Here is a 24,750-nt window from a genome sequence, read left to right as displayed (position 1 = left end):
AATAATTAGTTCCCCTCCTCTTTCCCTTGGTGAAAGCACTTTAAAACTGAAGAAAATGTAAAAAGGCATCCTTTTTATTTCAGTAAGCAGAAGCAAGAAGAAAAACTAAAACAGCCAGATAAATTAAGAGAGGGAGGGTGGGTGCCATATATTTCCTGGTTCATGAATGTGTATAAGACTGTGGCCTGATATTAACCCCAAATTCCAAAGCCAATCCCATTGGGCATATTCATAAATGCATCTAACCATTCAATGCCCACATGATAAATGTGTAAATTCAGTTACCTTGCTGATTATCCACCCATTTGCAAGCACACACTTCTCTGAAAAACTTGGCATTGGAAATATAGCCAATAATAAAAGTGTCTAAATAGGTAATATTTCTTGCTTACTTACTGACAGTAAGGTTTTTAATTCCATGCCTGTGAACCACTGCAGGTCTTCCCAAAGCTTGCAGCAGTGTTTAAACTCAGTAGTCAAAGTACAAGCTTTACCATCAGATAATGACATCAATCAAACAGTTTGCATTCATAAATACAGAAATGGTAACTAGTATTTCTGCCTACCTCTTTTCCAGCTGTTAGATAGATGTAGATATTCTTCTTAGGATGAGGAACAAGTTTGTAGAAAACAGGTGTTTCTTCTTTGATTTCATAGATAACCTCTGGACAATTTGAGGCCAAATTTTCACCAAGAATAACCTGTTTTTTTAAAAAAAAGAAATAAAACTTCTATTAAATAATCTGAATTTCAGGGTGGCAAAACTTACTGCTTAATCCTAAGACTCCATCCTTTCTTCCTCACTATGCACCGGCTGAGGTGCTCCTTTCCTTAATCATCAGCTCGTGTTTCAGCCTTCAAGGCCAGTGATGACAAGCTTGGTATTTCTGTTTTTGTAGGGGACAAAGCCGTGCCTGCACACATACAAAAGGTCACTCTTCAGTGCTGGGGCAGCATCCTTACACGTGGAAGCCCATTGTCCACAATCTCTGACCACGTGGGCCTTATGAGACGCTACAGTGACAACTTCATTCGTGCTATGCCAAGTGATCTTAAAACTAAAGGCAGTCAATCTGACAGATATTTGCATGGGTTACTCTGATTTGCCTATGTGAGTCTACGTGGCTATGTGTTTTAGAGTAACCAGGACAACTTAGCAGGCCTACACAAGTAGGTACTTGTTTACACATCAAATATAAGTGTGGCTTTGAAACTGGACATTCCTGAGCTTCATTCCTCTTTTGTCAATAAATATCTACTGAACATCCACTGTATTATTCTGGCACATTCTAGATGTTTGCAAAATGGCAGTGAACAAATGGTGGGAAGATTCTGCCCTTATAGAACTTATATTCATGTGCATGCATGGGGTGAGGGCCAAAATGATAATTAACAACAAATCATAAAGTTATAAAATATACCAGCAGGCAGTTTATATCATAGGCAACTACATTGAATATCTCATAAAAATCTATAAAGGAAAAGAATCTGAAAAAGAATCGATTTATATATGTACGATTGAATCATTTTGCTGTACACTAGAAATTAACCCAAAGTTATAAATCAACTATACTCTGATATTTAAAAAATATGTTAGCAGGTGATACAGGTCCAAATAAAATGAGATGGAAGATGCATGTTCAATGTAAGCTTCATTAGAAGGCGACGTTCATTTAGAGTCTTGCAGGAGATTCTGGAGCAAGTTACTTAGGTATCTGAACAAAACATACTCTTAGAAAAATAATCCATTGGTGCAAAGGCCCTAAAATGAGAGCAGACCAGTATGACCCGAGCAAAACAAGCAAGGTAGGAGGGAGTGGACAGCAAGGTAATAAGGCGGATCACATAGGTTCTTGTTGGCCTGTGTAAGGATTTTGCCTCTTACTCTGGGTAAGGGACAGGGAGCCATAGTAGGGCTCTGAGCATAGGAGTGACACGGTGAGAAGGTGTGGTTTGAAACATGGATAGGAAGGCTGCTCAGGAGACTATTACCCTAATCCTGGGGAAACAGAATGGTAGTTCGGTCTCAGGTTTGCCTCCCGGCTCTACCCTCCAGTAGCTGTGCTACTCTGAGCTAGTAGTTTACTGAAGCTCCCTGGGCCTCAATCTCCTCATCTCTAAAATGGAACTCATAATGCCTTCCTTATACAACAGTTGTTGTAGGACCAGATAAGAATTATGAGCAATGCTTAGCACATAATCAATACGTGATGGATAATAATCTGTTACTAGATTGCAAGCTCCTCTTGGGTAGGCACCATGTCCTAATCCTCTCTGTACCCACCCCTTTGCCCCAAACAATACAATGCTTTTCAAAGTGAAGATGTTCAGCATTTTGTCAGTTTGAAAACATCCAGATATAGCATCTTGGAGAAGGCAATGGCACCCCACTCCAGTACTCTTGCCTGGAAAATCCCATGGATGGAGGAGCCTGGAAGGCTGCAGTCCATGGGGTCGCAAAGAGTCAGACATGACTGAGCGACTTCACTTTCACTTTTCACTTTCATGCATTGCAGAAGGAAATGGCAACCCACTCCAGTGTTCTTGCCTGGAGAATCCCAGGGACAGCAGAGCCTGGTGGGCTGCCGTCTATGGGGTCGCACAGAGTCGGACATGACTGAAGTGACTTAGCAGCAGATATAGCATCTATATTCATTCACCTCTCTACCACTGTGGACATCAGTTACACTGGGCATATAATTGGGAAAAAAAAAAAAAAAACTGGCACCCGAGATTCTTTTCAAAGTCTACAGCACATCTACTGGGCTATAACATGCCTGTGCAGCACATCCTGATGGCGAGCACGTTTTTGCTATTTAACCATAGGCTCCTTATCAGTTTGGCAGATGGAACTGTATCCTGCATGCACTCAGGATCTGGACCTGTCCTGTGATGGTGATTTCCTTCCATCATCTGTTCTGAGTCAAACCTGGGTGGATTTGGTGTAACTGGTAGCTCATGAGAAGCACATGAACTGCTAAGTTCCATGGCAGCTCTGGAAAAAAATCAATGTAACTAAATACATTAAATATGACTTTTAAAAAAGGAAAAGCAATATTTAGGTCCCAAGGGAGTTGGGAAAGGTCTGTACCCCAAGTCATTGAAAAATGATGCTACAGCTGCACCATCCAATATGGTAGCCAGTAGCCACACAGTGCTACTTTTTTAATTTTTTTTTTAGTAAATTCTTTTTTTTAATTAAAAAAAATTTTTTTTTTACTTTATTTTACAATACTGTATTGGTTTTGCCATACATTGACATGAATAAATTTAATTAAAAATTCACTTTCTCAGCCACATGAGCCACATTCCAAGGAATAACTATCCACACACAGCAAGTGGTTATCATATTGTGCGTGCAGATAGGCAGCGTTTCCACCTTCAGGGAAAGTTCTGTTAGAGACTCTGGCCTACAGAGAATGGGGAACCAAGGGAGACCTCGGGGAGGCACGGACCAAGTGTGGACTGGCCAGGCTCCTGTCTTCCCATCTGTAATTCACATTCCTTATTAATCAGCTCGGGTGCAAACAGCTGGTCTGGTTCTTGGAAAGTGGTTGTATAGAAGGAAAGAGGTAGAAGTCAGATGAAAATAAAAATAAGATTGATAGAAGTTAGAGTCAGGAGAAGATAAAACCCATCATTTGGGAGGAACACCTATGAAGCATTCTTGCCAATAGAGCTGAAGCCAAATCTGATAAGCCTTTAGTGCTAACATCCATTTAGCACTAGGAAACAGAAGGGGTAGAGGAACAAGCTAAACGGTACCACCAGGATGTGAACAGCCAAATCCACGATACGAGACATTCCCCAGGACCAGAGACTTCCCTTCCTCAAAAAGCCAGTGGAGGTAAACCAAACGACAAGAGGAGGCCACACAGATTCGGAGAAACAGACCAACCTCAGTGTCATCTTAGGATCTTGCTCAGATACCTTGTTCAAGATCTTGTTCAGATATCTTGATCAGATACCAATTTGAAGAAAACAAGTTTAAAAAGACATTCTTGAGTCAATCAGGAAAATCTAGTTATATGGACTTGTTATTAGATAATTCTAAAGAATTATAATTTTCCTATTAATACTTGTGATAACAGCTTTATGGTTGTGGTGATATAAAGAAATGATCATAGTTTCTTTGACATGTATAATAAAATCTGTATGAGTGAAATGACATAGTGTCTTGGATTTGCTTTAAAATTTAAAAATAAATAACAACATACTTTTAATTTACTCATATCACTCATCCACTTTCAGTGAGTTAGGAGCTGCCGTGTAGTTGTTACTGGAGCTTATTCATTTCTGGAGCATGGTGGATACAGATGAGTAGGGGCTAGAAAGATCTTTTGGGGATCAATACAGATTTGTTTACTAGATCCCTTGGAGATAAGGCATCAGTATTCTCTCTAGAACTTGGAACTATGTCAGGGAAATTGCTGGGTTTTTTTTCTTTAAATTACCAATGTATATTTGTGCCAGGATTTGCCAGTTTCTTGAACAAGCTACCTTGAGTGGCCAACAGTGAAGCTTGTCCCAATAACTAGAGATGCTGGGTTTAAAGGGACATGCTTCATTGTTGGTGAGAGCAAGACTTCTCTGGAAGGTAATTTGGTATCATCTATCAAAATTATAGAACACATATCCTTAGACACTGCAGCCCTTAGTATATATGTGAAATGATGCATGTAATGGGTACTTACTACAACATCGTGTGTTCCGACAAAAGACTGAAACAACCTAAGTGTCCAACAATAGGGATCCAGGTAAGTAAACTATAGTGCAAACAATAAATGCTAGCTAGCAATAAAAAGAGTTAAAATGCTTTTTATGTATTATGTGTTCAAATGTATTATGTATTATATGTTCAAAAAGCTATGTTAAATATGTATATCTACATGTATACACATATATAACATATATGATTAATAAATGGGGAAAAGACTATCCTCCCCCTTTTGCTTGTAGACATAAATAAAATATCTCTATTTTATAGAGAGATATTTGGTTGCCCCAGAAGTCAAGAATGGGTGACTTAACACTGCATGTTTTCTTGGTTCTTTGAGTTTTGAACAATGCTAATACATTGTCTTTAAAAATACATACATACAATCTAAATTTCAAGTGTTTGAGGATGAGTGGGTCAAATGGTTTTTCTTTTTGCTAGATTATGCAGAGAATGCTCTCCATAGCCCCAAGGAAGGAAGTTTCCACGTTCATCACATTTTCACTAAACCACGAGCTGCACAGAGAGCCTGGGGTCTCTGTTTCAGCATGATCCTCATCTCTCTCAGATGACTCCAGGAGAGGATGGGGAAGGCTCTCCTTCTCCTCCGGATTTCTATTAATATCACCTCTGACCCCACCCAACCCCAGCCCAGCCACGTGGACGCTGAGAGAACATTTAGATCTTCTAACTGCAAAAGTCACATCCACTTCAACACAGAAAAGCCAGCCAGCAAGACTGGGGCTGGGCAGCCTCAGAAAAGAACACGATCAGTGAGGTGATGCAGGAAGTAATGGTGAGTCACAGAAACCCAAAATGGGCTGAGTTTTGCATAAGAGGAAATGCATCCAATATACACATACTCCCCTTGGGCATGATGCAGATTTTCATCTGTTGCTTCCAGGATACACGCTTGTTATAGATCTAACCTGAAGTCAATCTGAGTCTCTACCATATATATTCTCATAAGCCCCTTCATCCTCTGAGTCTCAAAAGTCACCTCCTCTGAGAAGCCTTCCCTGACCACCTCTCTATGGTGCCCCTCTGCCCCTCTCTACCCATCACTCTGCTTTCTCCGTGGTATTTATCACCCTGTGAAATGCCCTCACCACTAATCAATCCATTTACTTGTTTCCTGTCTTTCTCTTCCCACCAAGAGTGTGGGGCATTGTCGGAGTTGTTCACTTTTGTATCCTTGGCACCCAGAACAGGTCCTGGGACATAAAAAAGGTACCCAATAAATATTTATTAAACGAAAAACATACTTCATTAGCATTCAAGATTTTATAGGACTCTTCAGATTTTTCCAGCTGCAGCCTGTGTAGAAAACAAATTTTTCCCGATGGAGGATTTCAGTTAGTGTCAATATATTGTTTTGGTTGACATCTTCCTGAAGCCTCATGGCAGCCTATTAACTAGCCTTGGGATTTTCCTTGCATGCAAAAATAAATAAATAAAAAACAAACTATAGTCCTGAAATGTACAGTGTGTGAGACTTCCACATCATACAGTTAGCTATATAACAGGGACAACACCATCCACGGGAAAGATAGCCTGGGGAGGAAAATGAGGGGGAGGAAAATTAAATGAAAGACTATTTTTTTCTTTACTATGACAGTGGGAAGCCATGGGTGTTCAAGAAGTTAAACTATTTTTCACCAAATTTTTTTTCTTATACCTCACTCTGTGAGGCTAACCAGTTAAGTGTAAACAAGCCAATCTTCTCGCTTTTTTTTTCCATCAATAGTTTCTGAGAAATGCTACAAAGGAGACTTAAACCACACACACACACACACACGAGAAAGCAAAGTAATTATACAGTAGCCTTTACTGTGCTTCAGTAGGTAGGAGTAATAATAAGTATGAAATAGAAAGATTAAAGCAAATACCTCTCTGGTTTCCTGTCTCCTGATTTCAGCGTAAGTAGTAAGAGAGGCACACAGCCTGAATCACGAGTTCTAGATCTGTGGATTACACGGGAGAATTTGTTCTGAATCAGGGAGTCCCTACACACTCACAAACTGGAATGAATGAGATGGGGGTAAACTTGAACATGACATTCTCAACAGCCGACCACGGAGGCCACTTCCAAGTTTCACCAGTTCCCCCCGTCTTTACTTTTTGGTCTGTTAGCTCAGCCAGCCCCACCACCCCCACTTCCGGCCCAGGTCCTGTCCTGGGCTCCTCATGGCCTCTTTTTCCTTATTTGAACATTCTGTAGGAGTAGAAACAGAGCTTGACATTATGAAAGACTTCTCTTATTTTTCACTCAAAAATTTTAAAAGCCAGGGTCCAGGCAAACTCTTCAGAGGTTACTCTGGGTGGAGGCAGGAAGACCTGTCTGGAAATGGGTTGAATTTCCCACCATGGTAGGAGCAGAGTTTGGAGAGCTACACAGGGAACCAGTCCTAACCAAGCACAAGAGTTCTGCTTCTCTGCTGGACCTGGGGAAAGGGCCGGGTACGGCTTCCTGTGTCCTGAACTCTACTTGAGGCCCAGGGACGCTGGAGAAAGCCAACCTTAACCTCTTACTGCTGGAGCCATTCTAAAACTCAACTGGAACAGATTTCCTACCTTCCCTCTAAAGGAGTTCACTGGGGAAAAGCCAGGCCTCCTAAGGGACTTCAGAGACTCCCAGGAACTACATGCAGCCCCAAGAGGACAGGGCTCTGCCTTTTTCTAAAAGAGAAGTCTGCACCAGCTGGGCTGAAGCAAGCTGTCCCTAAATAGGAACAAACTGGAACCACAAAAGCCAGAGCCCTTTCTCATGAAACCTCAAATACGTGCATCTTGATATTAACCTAGATATTCCAATATTAGAAAATAATAATAATTTTAAAACCAGTTCCACAAACTCTACAGAACACATTTGAATTGTCAGTGCAGTTTTTGGGGAGGCTGGTTGCACTGTGCTATGCTCAGTCACTTCAGTCGTGTCTGACTCTATGAGCCCCATGGACTGTAGCTCACCAGGCTCCTCTGTCCATGGGATTCTCCAGGCAAGAATAATGGAATGGGTTGTCGTGCCCTTCTCCAGGGGATCTTCCCAACCCAGGAATCAAACTGATATCTCCAGCATCATCCTGTACTGCAGACAGGTTCTTTATCCACTGAGCCACCTGGGAAGCCCAGAAGATTGGTTGCTTCTGTTCAAATCCCCTTGAGCAAGTTACCTCTCATCTCACAACCTCAGGTTTTTTCATTTATGAAGCGGAGATGTTAACAGCATTCTACTAGTTAACCCATGAAGACACTGGTCCCAATGCTGGGCACACAGTATGAGCTCAGAAACATTAGCTGTTATTATTCCTCACCCACTGCCTTTTATGCTTACAAGAAAGGCATGGGCATGGGTAAGGCTACAGATTATTAGACTTCATGCATATTTCTTTATTACTTGTTTTACCACCCAGAAAAGCTCAAAATATTCAATTCTGCCCCTGAAGTAATCTGCTATTTGCAACAGAGTGAGCTCAAAGGAATCCAAACTGCACCCGAGCGCGTACCACAGTCTGGAGAAAGAGCTAGCCCATGTTTGTAAGAATGAGCACTCATTGCAGCATCCTGGCCATGCAACACATGGGGTATGAATTCCCAAATACTGAGTTCAGCATGGCCCTACTTTCTCAGCTGATCTCAGTAGAGACGCTGACAACTGAAAAATTATAACATGCAGTCATACTCAGAAAGGAAGTAAAATGAGGAAATAACCAGAGAGAAAAGTGACTGGACATAACTTGTCTCACAACCATGAGGATGGCGAGTCGGTAAGGAAGGGGCAGGGTAGACAATCACAAGGACATGTTCAGTTCCAAATTAGTTCAGTTTTTCTAACACCTTATAAAGGAATTTTGGAATAAAAGCAGGAGGAAGAGGGTAGTAAAAGTATTAGCATATTGTGAGGTCTTTAATTTTTCCACTTTATCATCAATAAAATCTTCCCTTCGGAGATAGTACTGGCTAACTTGAAAGAGTGCATGCCTTTCAAGACATGTTAAAAATGCTTCACTATCTTAAACTCAAAATGTTTCCACATATTAGAACATGATATTTAAAAATACTGTTTACAAGTGTGCCGTAACATGTCAATATAAGCATTTCTTTCCTCATTAACTGAAGAAAAAAGGATGCAAAATAGGATAGAGTCTGACCTCAACTATGTTAAAAAAAAAAAAAAGGTAAAATGCTGACAGCGGCTGCTTCCATGTAAGAAAACTAGGGGGCATTTTTTCTTTGCTTTCCCCTCATACCCCGATACTTGGAAAGTTTCTCCATAAGCATGTATTCCTCTTACAATAATACAAAATTATTTAAATAACATGACATTTTAATGGCACCAAAGTATATTAAAACTCCATGAAGTTTTCAGAGATTTAGGAAATGGGAGTGGGGGTGGGGTAGATGTGTGTGTGTGTGTGCGTGCGTGCGTGTATGTGTGTGTACATGCGTGTGTGTTGGTCAAAAACAGCAACGGGCTCCCAAATGCTAGTGCCTGCCTTTCATCCAACCAGGCATATACTACCGCGCCTGGCGTCTGTCAAAACGCTGTCGACTCTCGATCACCGGGGAAACTGATGAGTCAGGCTGTGGGTGATCCAAGCCCTTTCTTCTCCTCCCCCCCTCAGGCTGCCTTGGGTTGGGTTTTGTTTTTCTCTGCTCATTAGTAGCTCCGCTCTGCGGCTTAAGAAGCCAAGCTCGTGTCTATCAATGTTCGTCTTTTCCAACAGTTCCAGTGACAAGTCTGGCAAGGGACAAGCTTGAAGTTTTTGAATGAAGGATTTGGAGGTTCTCCCAAAGCACCTGCCCAGTGCTGGCTCCTCAGGACTCTGGGTGGTTTAAGGGGCTGCAGCTAGCCCTCTGTGCCCAGGACTCCTGGGGGAGTCTTGGAGTGACCGGGCTGTCCTAGGGAGCCAGGGAGGGGGTGGGCAGGTGAGCTCACAGCCTCCTCCCAAGGGCAGGATCCTCCTAAGGGGGAGCTGCGGGTAGAGTTTAATTCCTAAGAAGCTATCCTGCCAGTGAGGTAGTCCCTCAGTCAGATGGCCTGCTTCTTCTCAAGCTGGGATTCTTCCCTGAGCTTCTAAGAACCCGCCCCCACCCCAGTCAGCATGACCTCCTGTCAGCCGCCTTCCCACTCTCCCCAGAGACCCTTCATGGAGTGGCTGCCCACACCCGAGGCAGCAGCTCCCAAGTCAGAGCAACCTGAGGGATACCAGTCAGTCTCTGAAGTGGCTCCTGGCCCAAACCCCTGCTCTGCCACGTGTCCTTATTCAGTAGCTAAGTCATGTCTGACTCTTTGTGACCCCATGGACTGCAATGCCAAGGACTGGTTTCATGAGAGACAATTTTTCCACAGACCTGGGGTGGGGGGATGGTTTTGGGGATGATTCAAACTCACTACACTTATTGTGCACTTTATTTCTAATCTAATGCCACCACTGACCTGACCAGAGGCACCAGTCCTCAGCCCGGAGGGTGGGGATCCCCATCTACCTCACCAAGTGGTGGAGAGGACTAAGTTAGTCAGAACAGGTAGAGTGATGAGCACAAAACAAGAAACGGAAAACGGACCTGCCCCTGTTATTGGAACCCTACAAGCAAGGCTACACACGCGACTTTTGAAGGTGAAGCCTGGACAGATGCCGAAGAAAGTGAGACTTGGGTCAGCCACCTCTTCCTCAGCAGCTTGAGGCTGCAGCTCAGTTCCACCCCTCAAGTACCCACCCACCACCACATCAGTACCCGCCAGCCAGGTACGCATGAACTGTGGGGGTGAACGAACAGGACAGGCAAAACCAGGCTGTCCCATGGGAAACTATTTATAGCCAAGTGTTCCTTCACCTCCGATTTACCATCTAACAGTTTGGTTGGCTCAGCTTTGGGGAAACGGTGTTCTTGTCAAAACACTCGTCAAAAATATCCCACATCTAAGGAAGATAATTGGTGAGGAGACCCAGTAAGGGTTGGCAGAAACGTTTTCTGCCAGGCGAAGGGGTCTAATCAGTCTGACCAGGTCACAGTGGCTCCAGACACTGCCTGATGACACTGAGATGGTGCTGAGCAACTTGTGCACAAGGATGGGTGGGTATTTACCTTTCGCCAGGAAAGACAGCTAACACGACAGGAAAGATGATCAATGTATATTTTAAAAGAATGTGTATACAAACAAACCCCCTCCCATATGCTACTGGGTTTCCTCCAAAGAAAACAGATTAAATCAAATATCTACCAGGCACTCAGCCCTGTATTGGGCTGTGGGAATTCCCGGCCTCCTTTCTCAGGAAGCTTAAAATCAAGTTGGGAAGGCAAGACAAACACACGAGGAAAGGTCAGGCATCCAAGCAAGACATCTGTAACAAGCCAAAAGGACGATACAGACAACGGGTATTTCGGGAGATGAGGGAGAAACGTGAACACTCCAGTCTTAGGAGGGCTCAGAGAGGAGGTGGAGTTTGAGCTGAGCCAAAGCATAGACTCACAGGATTCAGTAAAGCAGAGGGGAAAATACAAGAGCAATCCAGGGAGGAGGTACCGTGCAAGCAGAGGTACGGGAACAGCACACGGGCACATCTGGAGGAAGCCAGCCAGCAGGCAGGCTGGGCTACGGCAGGGCGTGACTGCACAGAAGACAGACCACCAGAAGAAAAAGCGGGTTCCTAGGTCATCCAGTACAATCTCATTTTACAGATGAGGAAATGGATGCTCAGGGAGACTGGGTGATGGACCTCAAGTCACACAGCTAGTTGTCAGTGGGAAATCCTTTGAGAAAACAAATCTGTTAGTATTCAGTTCTGAATTGGAGTACATTAACTGGCTACAGAGAGACAAAGGAGAAACAGACGAGGGTGAAAGAGACAGTGCCCTTTCGAACCATGAATGTTGGTGGTCACAGGAGGTGCACAATAAATGCTTACTAAAGAAATTGATAAGATAACTGCCATATAATTTCAGAGTCAAGTCGTATCTGAGTTTCTCTCTGCCTTCCTACTGCCCCTCTTCCCCAGTGAATAAAAATCTCAACTTGAGCAGTAGTACACCCACCAAGTGGAAGAAGTCCTCAGAGATAAAAGTCAAGGGGAGTCTCAAAGGGTTTCAGATCTCTAACCTCTCTGTGGTGGGTGTGGGTACAAAGGGCAGAAAGCAAACCCCCTATGTGGGTGGCAGGTGGGCCGGGGAGAAGGAACATCTGTTTTTTGGGGTTTTTTTTTCCTCTTCTTTTTAGCCCTACAATCCCTTTGAAGCTATGAGAAATCAGGTGCTTTGTACATTTCCATCATAAAGGAGACAGAATTGAAAGGTTAAAAGTCTTAGGAAGGTGAATCAAGGATGGGGTAGGGCCAGACCCCCATATGCTTCACCCAGGCAGTTTATGAGTAAGGAAAAGAACTGCCTTGACAAGTTCCCAGGAAGCAAGGGGGCTGTCACTTTCACACATGGGTAGGGAGGTTATTATGAATAGCTTTCCGGAAATTTCTTTCAGGCCATTTCAGGGGGTGGGGGTGCTCTCTGAGCAGTACATAAAGCAGTTGGTATGGTCTTGTGCATAAACCAGAAGCAATAAAAAATAAACAAAAAAGGAGCCAAAAGCACAAAATGGATCAATATTAAAATCGACATTGAAGAAGGCACAGAGAACCAACCTTAAGTAACTGGCCATCTCCAGTCCCCAAGAATAAAACAGTCCTGTTCATTACCACGGTGCCGTAAACGGATGTCAGGTCGGAATGGATCAAGGTAGATGATGCGATCGGTTCGACTCTTTCAGGTTCATCCCCGTTTTTCTGAACATGCACACAAACGTACAAATTAAAAAAACAAAAAGATAATTTTTAACAGTGATAATTCTCATGATGATAAAATGTCACTCATGCCCACCTGGTAAGGATCCTACTGGAGCCCCCAATACATTTGTTTAGACAAGATCCCCAGGAGCAACCTTTTATCCCCTTTATCTGCAGAATCACTGTGCTTGCCCAGCCTGTGGAAAGCCATTTGTTTACTGCGTATTAACATGTATTGATTGCCAGCAGTGAGCTAGCCATCCACTTAACACTCCACCAGCAGATATATGAAACCGAGGTCCACTTTATTGCCAAGAAAGAGCCCACCACTGAATTGGGAAGGAGACAGTCTTATACTTGGCTATTTGCAGGAACATGCGACAATTTATTTTGGTGAGGATTTGGCTTCTGTGAGGTTAAACAAGCCGTTTCCTAAGGTGTGAGATGGACCATCCTATTTGATGTAATGGCAGAGAGGAAGGAATCTGGATTTATAAGAAGGCGGCAGTGTGTTAGCCCAGAGACGGGGTAAGTCATTCAGAGGGTAGAGAGGGAAAGATAGAGTCATGGATGGTGGGTAAGAGAGAGCCACGGGGCTGAGGAGGAACCAACCACAAGGACTGGATCTGGTGCTGATGTTCCTGAAGAAGAAAGGAAAAACCTAACTCTGAACCTGAAGGCATTTAAATGGTCTGAGGTTCTGAGCACATATAATCACAGGCTCACTCCTGATCATTAAATAAAGCCCCTCTTTAAGCCAGAGCAGAGACTGCATCACTCCAAATGTCTTTTTTTTTTCTTGTTTAAAGGCATGAAGTGCTTCATGCTGCTTCCTGCCTTCAACGACAGGAAACGGAGTTTGTTATACAAATCTCTGGAAGATATGGAGCTAGAAAGAGCCGTTGCCCTCTGTATGCTGCACACGGTGTGATAGCCTGCATTATCTGCCGGAGCTCAGTTCCCAACTGCACTCAGGTTTGCAGAGACACATTTACATCTCAGCCAATGCGAAAGCCCACAGACTTCTGTAAGCATCAGGGCAACTCCGAAAACCACCCCAGTTGGGGCGTGGGGAGAGGGGCAGAGGGAGGCTGAGACTTATTAACTTCATTATATTATTGCCGACAGTGTTTATGTATTTCAATTTATGTCTTATTAAACATTCATTATTTTTAAACCCACCAAGTTTCATTAACATCTAAACTAAACGGATTCATGGACCAAATTGATTTCTGAAGCCTTTAAAGTACCATCTATATTTCTTTGTTGAAGTTGCGCTGGGAGGAAAAGATAAGCTGGCAAGGGTTTCTCCAATGCCGTGATCTCTTTTCAAGTAAGAGATGTCATAACCTAAGAGAAAGTGACTTATTTGCATAAAATATTCCATAGTGAACTCAGTTGAAGAAGATTTTTAGAAAGCTCATTAGAGATTTTTTTTTTCCTGTTAAAAATTACTTCTAATACCATCAGAGAAGATGAGGAACTGTCCTGTGAAAATGAAGTTAAGAAAAAAAGTCTATGAGTCTAAAATCAGAACAATAGATCACTGTTTAGATAAGGATCCCTCGTGACTATGAGTAGAAAAAGAAAAATCGGTGACCTTTAGATTAAAAAAAAATAAAACCACACCACACATCTTGCTTTAAAATAAAACCAGAATTGTTCAAACTTAAGATCAGCTGACCACACTTTTCATTTTTGTTAAATATTTGAGCATCTCAGAAGTGCTTCACTCAGAGAACTGGATGTCATCTTTGTCTGAGCATCGGAAACGTTTTAACACTGATCTTTTTGGCTGGAGGACTCCATTCTCCCTCCTCCTATGACACAGGGTAATGACTGTGGACTGTTGATTGTCCATCCACAAGGGCCAACTGAGACAATGGAAGTCATGTCCAGCTCTTACCACCACGTGGACTGTAGTCCACCAGGCTCCTCTGTCCATGGGATTCTCCAGGCAAGAACACTGGAGTGGGTTGCCATTTCCTTTTCCAAAGAACCTTCATGACCCAGGGATTGAACCCACGTCTCCTGCCTTGCAGGCAGATTCTTTACCACCTGAGCTGCGAGGGAAACCCATATCTGGTATACTGCTAAGCTGCTTCAGTCGTGTCCAACTCTGTGCGACCCCATGGACAGCAGCCCATCAGGCTCCACTGTCCCTGGGATTCTCCAGGCAAGAACACTGGAGTGGGTTGCTATTGCCTTCTCCAATGCATGAAAGTGAAAAGTGAAAGTGAAGTTGCTCAGTCATGTCCGACTCCGCGAGCCCATGGACTGCAGCCTACCAGGCTCCTCCATCCGTGGGATTTTCCAGGCAAGAGTACTGGAGCGGGGTGCCATTGCCTTCTTCGCTGGTATACAATAGGTGCTTAATAACTGCAGTAATTCAGCTTAGCCAAGAATCATGATATCACAGTTAGCCTTTGCTGAGGTGGGATGAAATGCTCTGTTTGTGAAAGATTGACTCCAAAAAACCCAGAAGTGGCTCAAAAGCTGGAAAGGGACAGGGAGAAAATTGCTTCTAAATTACTGTTTCATCTTCTCTAACATCTTTCCCTGACTTCTGACTGTTTCTCAATAATTGCATTTTTCTAAATTAAGTCCTGGATCAACAGCACAGGTAACTAGCATGGCCATTAAATCAATGTTCCCAGAACTTGAGAGCTGGTGGCATAGAACAAACAACCCGGGACTAGGGGTCAGAGAGGTTAAGCTTACAATTCAAGTTTGGTTCTCATCCTCTGGATGATCTGGGCAAATTATGGAACACTGTTGGGAACTGGTTTTCTCAGCTGTGAATAAGGCCAATGGTGCCTGATTGGTAGGGTAATTATGAAGGAGAGAGAATAATGACTGTAATAATAATGACACGTTAATACATGCTAGCGGCTATTATTATTGGTGGCGATTTAGTTGCTAAGTCATGTCTGACTCTGTGCGACCCTACGAACTGGAGCCCACCAGGTTCCTGCCCCTGGGATTCTCCAGGCAAGAACTGGAGTGGGTAGCCATTTCCATCTCCAGGGGATCTTCCTGACCCAGGGCTGAACCCATGTCTCCTGCATTGGCAGGCAGGTTCTTTACTGATCGAACCGCCAGAGAAGCAGAAGCGTGCATTTACTGTGTTTTTGTGGAGTATTTTATAATACTCCAACGAATACGGATTCCCGCAGGGTGGTGAGACAGAATTTCAGGCTTTCAGTCATGGCTCTGTCACTTTCTAAATAATTTTGTACACATTATGCAGCCTCTCTGTGATTCAATTTCCTCCTCTATACAACAGAAGTGATGATTAAGAGGCATTTGTGCCATGGACTTTTCACGAGGACCGAATGAGTTAGGACGCAAGTCTCAGGAAACTGAGTAAAATCTGGCATGTGATAACTTATGACCCATGTCTGCTATCATTACTTTATTTAAAACACAAAAAAAGTTGCTGCCATGCCCGTGGCAGTTAAGGCCATCTCCTTCTTTGCCACAAAACCCTAGTTTTGTTCAGGTCACAATAAACCCAAGCCTGGGAAAACTATGATTGGCCCGAGCTTGATGGTTATCCTAATCTCCGTTGCCTGGTTACTCACGTTCCTACTCCTTAGAGCTAGAGGTGGCCATGTGGTCCAATCTGGACCAGTGAGATGCCAGAAATCCACTAGGGGCACTTCCGGGAATGAGCTTCCTCCTTGCTAAGAGAAGGCTCTTGAGGAAAGCCCTTTGTTCCTCTTCCCACACTTCCTCCCTCTGGACTCTGATGTGAGGCTATCCGTGCAGAGAGGTGGCAGCCATTTTGCTTCCATGAATTCCAGATGGGAGACGAAAACCAACAGATTGGTGCGGGGGAAGGGTAAGAGACACTTGACTCTTGAGGACACCACTGAGCAGACTTCTACCCTTTAAGCTTTTTACTATCAATAGATGTCATGGTTTAAGCTGCTACTTGATTGGGTTTACTTGTAACCCAAAGGAAGTCCCTGTGTAAGAAATGAGAGCCATATCTGTTGGACACGGCCCTAGACGCTAGGTGTTTCTCAGCCACGAGGGCTCAGAGCTGCTCGAGTGTTATCCTCTCACCCTGGAGAACCCTGGCCATAGTCAGGATTGTGCAGCCAATTACAACAGCGAGTCTGGAAGAAAATAGGAAAAAGAGGGCTTGGACTTCATGTAAACTTGAAGGGCTGCTCGTGCTGAATGGAAATGGATTCTTTTGTGTTGGAAACACACAGAAATGGACAGGTCCCTGTGAATGGAAAAAAGAACCCTCTGAATGGCTTTCTTTTGCTCATTTCAGCAAATGAAAACAAAAGACTCCAGAGAAGCCTGCTCACAAAAGTGGAATTAATACCTGGGGAGTCAAGTAGAAAAGGGGGTGAAATAATGCTGTGGCCCCCCATGTCCAGAGATAATTTTCACTTTTGTGGGTTTTTTTTTTTGTCTATTTTCTATCTTGCCCTTCTCTCCCCCTTAGGGCATAATCGGTAACGTTGCAGCCTATTCTGTCTAGTTTATTATGTGTAATTTATTTCTGAATCCCAGCCTCTGCTTGTTCTTCTGTGTGTAACAAGGTTAATGCCTTGTAATGATGCTTTCGCCAGTTCTGCTTTTCATGACAAAATCCAATCTTGATTTAGCTTTAGCTCTAAACCTTGTCTCCCCTTTGGGCTTTCTTGGTTCCCTCAGAGTTGTCACTCTGTGTCTCCTTCGTGCCATGTCTAACCACACGTCCCGCCTACACTTTAGCCTGCTCTCAGAGGGAAACCTTTTTCGGTTTGTCTCAAATGATGTTTGGGCTGAAAAAGAGAGTGCCTGGGCTTGACACACCAGAGTGGGACCAAGGCTACTGGGAAGGAATGTGTGTGTGAGCATATTCAGGAAATACTGGGCATATCATGAGGGAAACAGCTTGACCTTGTAGCTCCTTCGTATAATCTTTCAAGGACCATAAACATCCTCCAGTGTGCACTGCCCACCTCCAGGGGACACGAGCCTGTCTTCTAGGATGTGGATGGTACACTCTGGACTTGAGTACCAAGGGGCCCCGCCCCTACCATGTGGAAGATGATCTGACTCAGTGAGAATCACGCGGGATGCTCACAGCCCTGCTGCAGTTATTATGGGAACAGCTGGAGGAAATGCACTCAAACGTGGTCTCTCAACTGTTGGGGAAACAGAAAAAGTCTGTAATCCCCACAGTGCTGAAAAGATTCTCTTATTTTGGTTTTTCCCCTATGGGGCCAGGGCAAAAAAACAACTGGATGTCTAGGAACTTCTGCTCAGATGCTCAGTCGTGTCCAACTCTTTTGCGATCCTATGGACTGTAGCCCACCAGGTTCCTCTGTCCATGGGCTTCTCCAAGCAAGAATACTGGAGTGGGTTGCCATTTCCTCCTCCGGGAATGATCCTGACCCAGGGATCGAACACACGTCTCCTGCACTGGCAGGCAGATTCTTCACTGCTGAGCCACATCTGGGAAGCCCAATGCCTCTCTGGCAGTAAATCTTGTACTTTGCTCCTCATTGGCATACACTCACCTGCAGCAGTTTCTTCATCATTACTTACCCAGGGGCCCACTTGCAGTTAGGAAACCTCAGCAGGAGCCCTATGCCCAAGATCTGGCCCCGCTCCATCTCTGACCTGCTGCTTGATTTGGGCAAGCCCCCAAACCCCAACAACTGAATCTGTAAAATGGACACAATAATACACATGTCCTGCCTATTAGCATTGTTGTGAAGCCCAAATGAAATCACGTGTGTGAAAACAATTGGAAAACGATGTTCACCAAATTAGAGAATGGAAAGAACAACTATTTACCCATGATAGATAGTGATTGTTTTAAGCCAGCTTTTTCACTCTCCTCTTTCACCTTCATCAAGAGGCTCTTTAGAGAGCTAGTGGAGGTGATAGAATTCCAGCTGAGCTATTTAAGATCCTAAAAGATGATGCTGTTAAAATGCTGTACTCAATATGCCAGCAAATTTGGAAAACTCAGCAGTGGCCACAGGGCTGGAAAAGGTTAGTTTTCATTCCAATCCCTAAGAAGGCAATGCCAAAGAATGTTCAAACTACTGCACAATTGCACTCATCTCACACATTATCAAATTAATGCTCAAAATTCTCCACGTGAGGCTTCAACAGTATGTGAACCAAGAACTTCCAGATATTCAAGCTGGATTTCGAAAAGGCAGAAGAACCAGAGATCAAATTGCCAACATCTTATGGATCATCAAAAAAGCAAGAGAGTTCCAGAAAAACATGTACTTCTGTTTTATTGACTACGTCAAAGCCTTTGACTGTGTGGATCACAACAAACTATGGAAAATTCTGAAAGAGATGGGAATACCAGACCACCTGACCTGCCTCCTGAGAAATCTGTATGCAGGTCAAGAAGCAGCAGAACCAGACACGGAACCACGGACTGGTTCCAAATTGGGAAAGTAGTCCGTCAAGGCTGTATATTGTCACCCTGCTTATTTAACTTATATGCAGAGTACATCATGAGAAATGCTGGGCTGGATGAAGCACAAGCTGGAATCAAGATAGCAGGGAGAAATATCAGTAACCTCAGATATGCAGATGACACCACCCTCATGGCAGAAAGAGAAGAGGAACTTAAGAACCTCTTGATGAAAGTGAAAGAGTGAAAAAAACTGGCTTAAAACTCAACATTCAAAAACTAAGATCATGGTATCCAGTCCCATCACTTCATGACAAATAGATGGGGAAACAATGGAAAGAGTGAGAGACTTTATTTTCTTGGGCTCCAAAATCACTGCAGATGGTGACTGCAGCCATGAAATTAAAAGACGTTTGATCCTTGGAAGAAAAGCTATGACAAACCTAGACAGCATATTAAAAAACATAGACATTACTTTGTCAACAAAGGTCCACCTAGTCAAAGCTATGGTTTTTCTGGGAATGCAAAGCAAGAAGTCAAGAAACACCTGGAGTAACAGGCAAATTTGGTCTTGGAATATGGAATGAAGCAGGGCAAAGACTAATAAAGTTTTGCCAAGATAATGCACTGGTCATAGCAAACACCCTCTTCCAACAACACGAGAGAAGACTCTACACATGGACATCACCAGATGGTCAACACCGAATTCAGATTGATTATATTCTTTGCAGCCAAAGATGGAGAAGCTCTATACAGTCAACAAAAACAAGACCAGGAACTGACTGTGGCTCAGATCATGAACTCCTTATTGCCAAATTCAGACTTAAATTGAAGCAAGCAGGGAAAACCGCTAGACCATTCAGGTATGACCTAAATCAAATCCCTTATGATTATACAGTGGAAGTGAGAAATAGATTTAAGGGCCTAGATCTGATAGATAGAGCGCCTGATGAACTATGGAATGAGGTTCGTGACATTGAACAGGAGACAGGGATCAAGACCATCCCCATGGAAAAGAAATGCAAAAAAGCAAAATGGCTGTCTGGGGAAGCCTTACAAATAGCTGTGAAAAGAAGAGAAGTGAAAAGCAAAGGAGAAAAGGAAAGATATAAGCATCTGAATGCAGAGTTCCAAAGAATAGCAAGAAGAGATAAGAAAGCCTTCTTCAGCAATCAATGCAAAGAAATAGAGGAAAACAACAGAATGGGAAAGACTAGAGATCTCTTCAAGAAAATTAGAGATGCCAAGGGAACATTTCATGCAAAGATGGGCTTGATAAAGGACAGAAATGGTATGGACCTAACAGAAGCGGAAGATACTAAGAAGAGATGGCAAGCATACACGGAAGAACTGTACAAAAAGGATCTTCATGACCTGGATAATCACAATGGTGTGATCGCTCATCTAGAACCAGACATCCTGGAATGTGAAGTCAAGTGGGCCTTAGAAAGCATCACTATGAACAAAGCTAGTGGAGGTGATGGAATTCCAGTAGAGCTATTTCAAATCCTGAAAGATGATGCTATGAAAGTGCTGCACTCAATATGCCAGCAAATTTGGAAAACTCAGCAGTGGCCGCAGGACTGGAAAAGGTCAGTCGTCATTCCAATCCCAAAGAAAGGCAATGCCAAAGAATGCTCAAACTACCGCACAATTGTATTCATCTCACATGCTAGTAAAGTAATGCTCAAAATTATCCAAGCTAGGCTTCAGCAATACATGAACTGTGAACTTCCTGATGTTCAAGCTGGTTTTAGAAAAGGCAGAGGAACCAGAGATCAAATTGCCAACATCTGCTGGATCATGGAAAAAGCAAGAGAGTTCCAGAAAAACATCTATTTCTGCTTTATTGCCTATGCCAAAGCCTTTGACTGTGTGGATCACAATAAACTGTGGAAATTTCTGAAAGAGATGGGAATACCAGACCACCTAACCTTCCTCTTGAGAAACCTGTACGCAGGCCAGGAAGCAACAGTTAGAACTGGACATGGAACAACAGACTGGTTCCAAATAGGAAAAGGAATACATCAAGGCTGTATATTGTCACCCTGCTTATTTAACTTATATGCAGAGTACATCATAAGAAATGCTGGGCTGGAAGAAACACAAGCTGGAATCAAGATTGCCAGGAGAAATATCAATAACCTCAGGTATGCAGATGACACCACCCTTATGGCAGAAAGTGAAGAGGAACTCAAAAGCCTCTTGATGAAAGTGGAAGAGGAGAGTGAAAAAGCTGGCTTAAAGCTCAACATTCAGAAAACGAAGATCGTGGCATCCGGTCCCATCACTCCATGGGAAATAGACGGACAAACAGTGGAAACAGTGTCAGACTTTATTTTTGGGGGCTCCAAAATCACTGCAGATGGTGACTGCAGCCATGAAATTAAAAGACGCTTACTCCTTGGAAGAAAAGTTATGACCAACCTAGATAGCATATTCAAAAGCAGAGACATTACTTTGCCGACTAAGGTCTGTCTAGTCAAGGCTCTGGTTTTTCCAGTAGTCATGTATGGATGTGAGAGTTGGACTGTGAAGAAGGCTGAGTGCTGAAGAATTGATGCTTTTGAACTGTGGTGTTGGAGAAGACTCCTGAGAGTCCCTTTTACTGCAAGGAGATCCAACCAGTCCATTCTGAAGGAGATCAGCCCTGGGATTTGTTTGGAAGGAATGATGCTGAAGCTGAAGCTCCAGTACTTTGGCCACCTCATGTGAAGAGTGGACTCATTGGAAAAGACTCTGATGCTGGGAGGGATTGGGGGCAGTAGGAGAAGGAGACGACCGAGGATGAGATGGCTGGATGGCATCACTGACTGGATGGACGTGAGTCTGAGTGAACTCCGGGAGTTGGTGATGGACAGGGAGGCCTGGCGTGCTGCGATTCATGGGGTCACAGAGTCGGACACGACTGAGCGACTGAACTGAACTGAACATGTATGGATGTAAGAGTTGGACCATAAAGTAAGCTGAGCACCAAAGAATTGATGCTTTGGAACTGTGGTGTTGGAGAAGACTCTTGAGAGTCCCTTGGACTGCAAGGAGATCAAACCAGTCAATCCTAAAGGAAATCAGTCCTGAATATTCATTGGAAGGACTGATGCAGAAGCTCCAATACTTTGACCACCTAATGTGAAGAAGTGACTCATTGGAAAAGACCCTGATGCTAGGAAAGATCAACGGCAAGAGAAGGGGATGACAGAGGCTGAGATGGTTGGATAGTATCACCGACTCGATGGATGTGAGTTTGAGCAAGTTCCAGGAGTTGGTGATTGCCAGGGAATCCTGGCATGTTGCAGTCCATGGGGTCTCAGAGTTGGACATGACTGAGTGACTGAACTGGTCATCTGAAGGAAGAATTTACTTTTGAACTCAAAGGATCCAAAGGGAAAGTTCAAAGTGTGCAGGAGGAATAAAAGGGAAGTTTAGGGACACACTTGGATATTTCATATCCACCTGCTTCACTCTAAGGACCAGAGTCCTCCAGCCCTGCAGCCCTCGTAGTGTTAGTTGCTCAGTCGTATTTGACTCCTTGCAACCCCATGGACTGGTTTGGGTTGCCATTCCCTTCTCCCACGGATCTTCCTGACCTAGGGATTTAACCCAGATTTTCTGCATTGCAGGCAGGTTCTTTACCATATGAGCCTCCCGGCTCCAGCCCTACAGCCAAAGTCTCACTATCCCAGGTTTATCCTTCTTTATTCCTGTTTTGTGCACCACCCCCATCTAAATCTCTATCCTTTCCATGTGACTACTTTCAGTCAATTATCTATGAAAAGACAACCTGACTCAAACAATTCACAAAAGTTTCTGAATGGCTGACAGTGTAAGCAAATGCATTTCCCTAGATTCTTAGAGTTGGAAGAGACACAATCCAACAACGTTTTCCATGAGGAAGCTACTGGGATTCTAAATAGGATATTTTTTCACTGTGGGGGCTGGCCTTCATGATGCAGGATTTTTGACACCTGCCCATGTTATACCAGTACTGCCCTCACTCCTCATTTTGACTACTGCAAAAGCTCCCTCCCCAAATTGCTAAATGCCCTCTAAATAAGTGGCATCATCTTCTGTGAGAACCAATGGACTCTGTCATAAGGTTTCAGAGTTGCTGCAAAATGGTTATTCAGACACTTCTTCCTTCCAACCCTCCTCCTCTCCTCCATCATGGTGAATGGCACCACCATCCATCCTCAGCTCCCCTCCATCACTCTCCACACCCAACACATGAACAATCTCAGCTGAATCTCCCAGTCTTAAGTCTATCTTAAATTGCAACCCACTCCAGTATTCTTGCCTGGAGAATCCCATGGACGGAGGAGCCTGGTACTCCACAGTCCACGGGGTCGCAAAGAGTTGGACAAGACTGAGCGACTTCACTTTCACTTTTTCTCCATCTCCATGGTCCCTACCCATCACCTCCCTCCTGATCTACTGCAAGAGCCTCCTGGTCTCTCTGTTTCAACCTATAATTTATTCTCTATCCAGTAGTCAGAGTGATCCTTTAAAATATAAAATAGGCTATGTTACTTCATTGCCTAAAATTCTTCAGTGGCTTCCCATCACATTTAGAATTAAATCCAAATGCTTCCCCAGGTCCCACCTGATCTGGTCCCTGCTAACTTCTTAAAACTCAGCCCTTGTCATACCACTCTTTTCCTTCACTCTGCTTCAGTTCCCCCCCAGTGTCCTTCCTTCAGACACTGTAACATGTCCCCATCTTTCTGCCTCAAGGCCTTTGCACGTGCTATTTCTTCTAGTTCCCCTCTCTTCACTTCTTGCAGGCTGGCTTTTTTGAAAAACAACTTTCAGATTTCAAGTTCAGTGTCACCTCCTTATGGTCATGTGACTATAGATCGTCCTATCCCTATGCCAGTTGTTATTCTGAATTTTAACATTCCATTCATTTTATTGAAAATAATTATATTGCTTAAGTTTTTAAATTCAATGTCTGTCTCCCAGTAGACTCTAAGCTCTACAATAGCTTATCTTACTCTACACTCCAAATGCAGCATATACCTCAGCATCTAGCATGTATCAGGTTGTCAATAAACATTTATTGAATGAATAAATAAATATACGGATCAATGTTTGAATGCTTTCAGTCAATATCTAGCCAGGCAACTCTGGTACATTGCTAAATAGGTCTAATCGTTACAAAGTTCTTCTATTGAGGCAAAATTTGTTCCCTGCAAGCACTGGGCCTTGGTTCTGCCTGGGGAAACACCACCAAACTACCCCATATCACCTGCTTTCATGTATTGGGTTGGTCAAAAAGTTCGTTAAGTTTTCTTGTAAGATGAAAAACCTGAATGAGCTTTTTGGCCCATCCAATACATTCATATCCATAGTTCATTGATGCTTGGAAGAGAGTTTCTGGGTCTTTTGCTATCTCTGTCTATAGACAGTCTACAGACTTGGTGTACTTAAAATGAGGCTCTAAGAACTAAATACATTTAGGTATTTTGGTATCCTCTAACCAAAGCAAAGAATAATAGCACTGTTCTTTCCCCATGATTAGAACAGCATAATTCATGAACATTGGGCTAACTTTAGGAATAACATAGTAGCAGCATGGACAAGTAGAAAGAAAGAGCAGGAGATTCAGGGTAAAAAATAAAAACACTTGGGTTTACGTTCAAGCTCTATTGCTTATGAGCTGTCTCTAAGCAGTCATTTAACCTTTCTGAGGCTTCTCCACCCACCCACCTGCTCCATCAAGGCCATTGATAAAGCTTTTGGCTCTTAGCCAAGTGCTTGACCTGTAAAATACAGATGGGATTAAACCCCCTACTGTCAAAATAAGCCAATCAAATGAATTCTAAAACAAAATGCAACATTTTGCCACTGGTTTTCTGACACACATA

At 43.4% G+C, this 24,750-nt stretch overlaps 1 protein-coding gene across 1 annotated transcript in view; it reads right to left on the bottom strand.

Moving 5' to 3' along the window:
* PLXNC1 (plexin C1) overlaps positions 1-24,750 on the bottom strand; it is a 153,078-nt gene that overhangs the window by 116,052 nt on the left and 12,276 nt on the right. Inside the window, exons 2-3 of the mRNA XM_068971100.1 lie at positions 12,355-12,495; positions 567-701 (exon numbers count right to left, since the gene is read on the bottom strand). Of these exons, the coding sequence (XP_068827201.1) occupies positions 567-701; positions 12,355-12,495 (276 nt within the window). The remainder of the gene's footprint in view (positions 1-566; positions 702-12,354; positions 12,496-24,750) is intronic.

The sequence above is a fragment of the Capricornis sumatraensis genome, chromosome 4, assembly GCF_032405125.1.
Source record: "Capricornis sumatraensis isolate serow.1 chromosome 4, serow.2, whole genome shotgun sequence".
Taxonomy (NCBI): Eukaryota; Metazoa; Chordata; class Mammalia; order Artiodactyla; family Bovidae; genus Capricornis; species Capricornis sumatraensis.
This window is presented reverse-complemented; position numbering and strand designations above follow the sequence as displayed.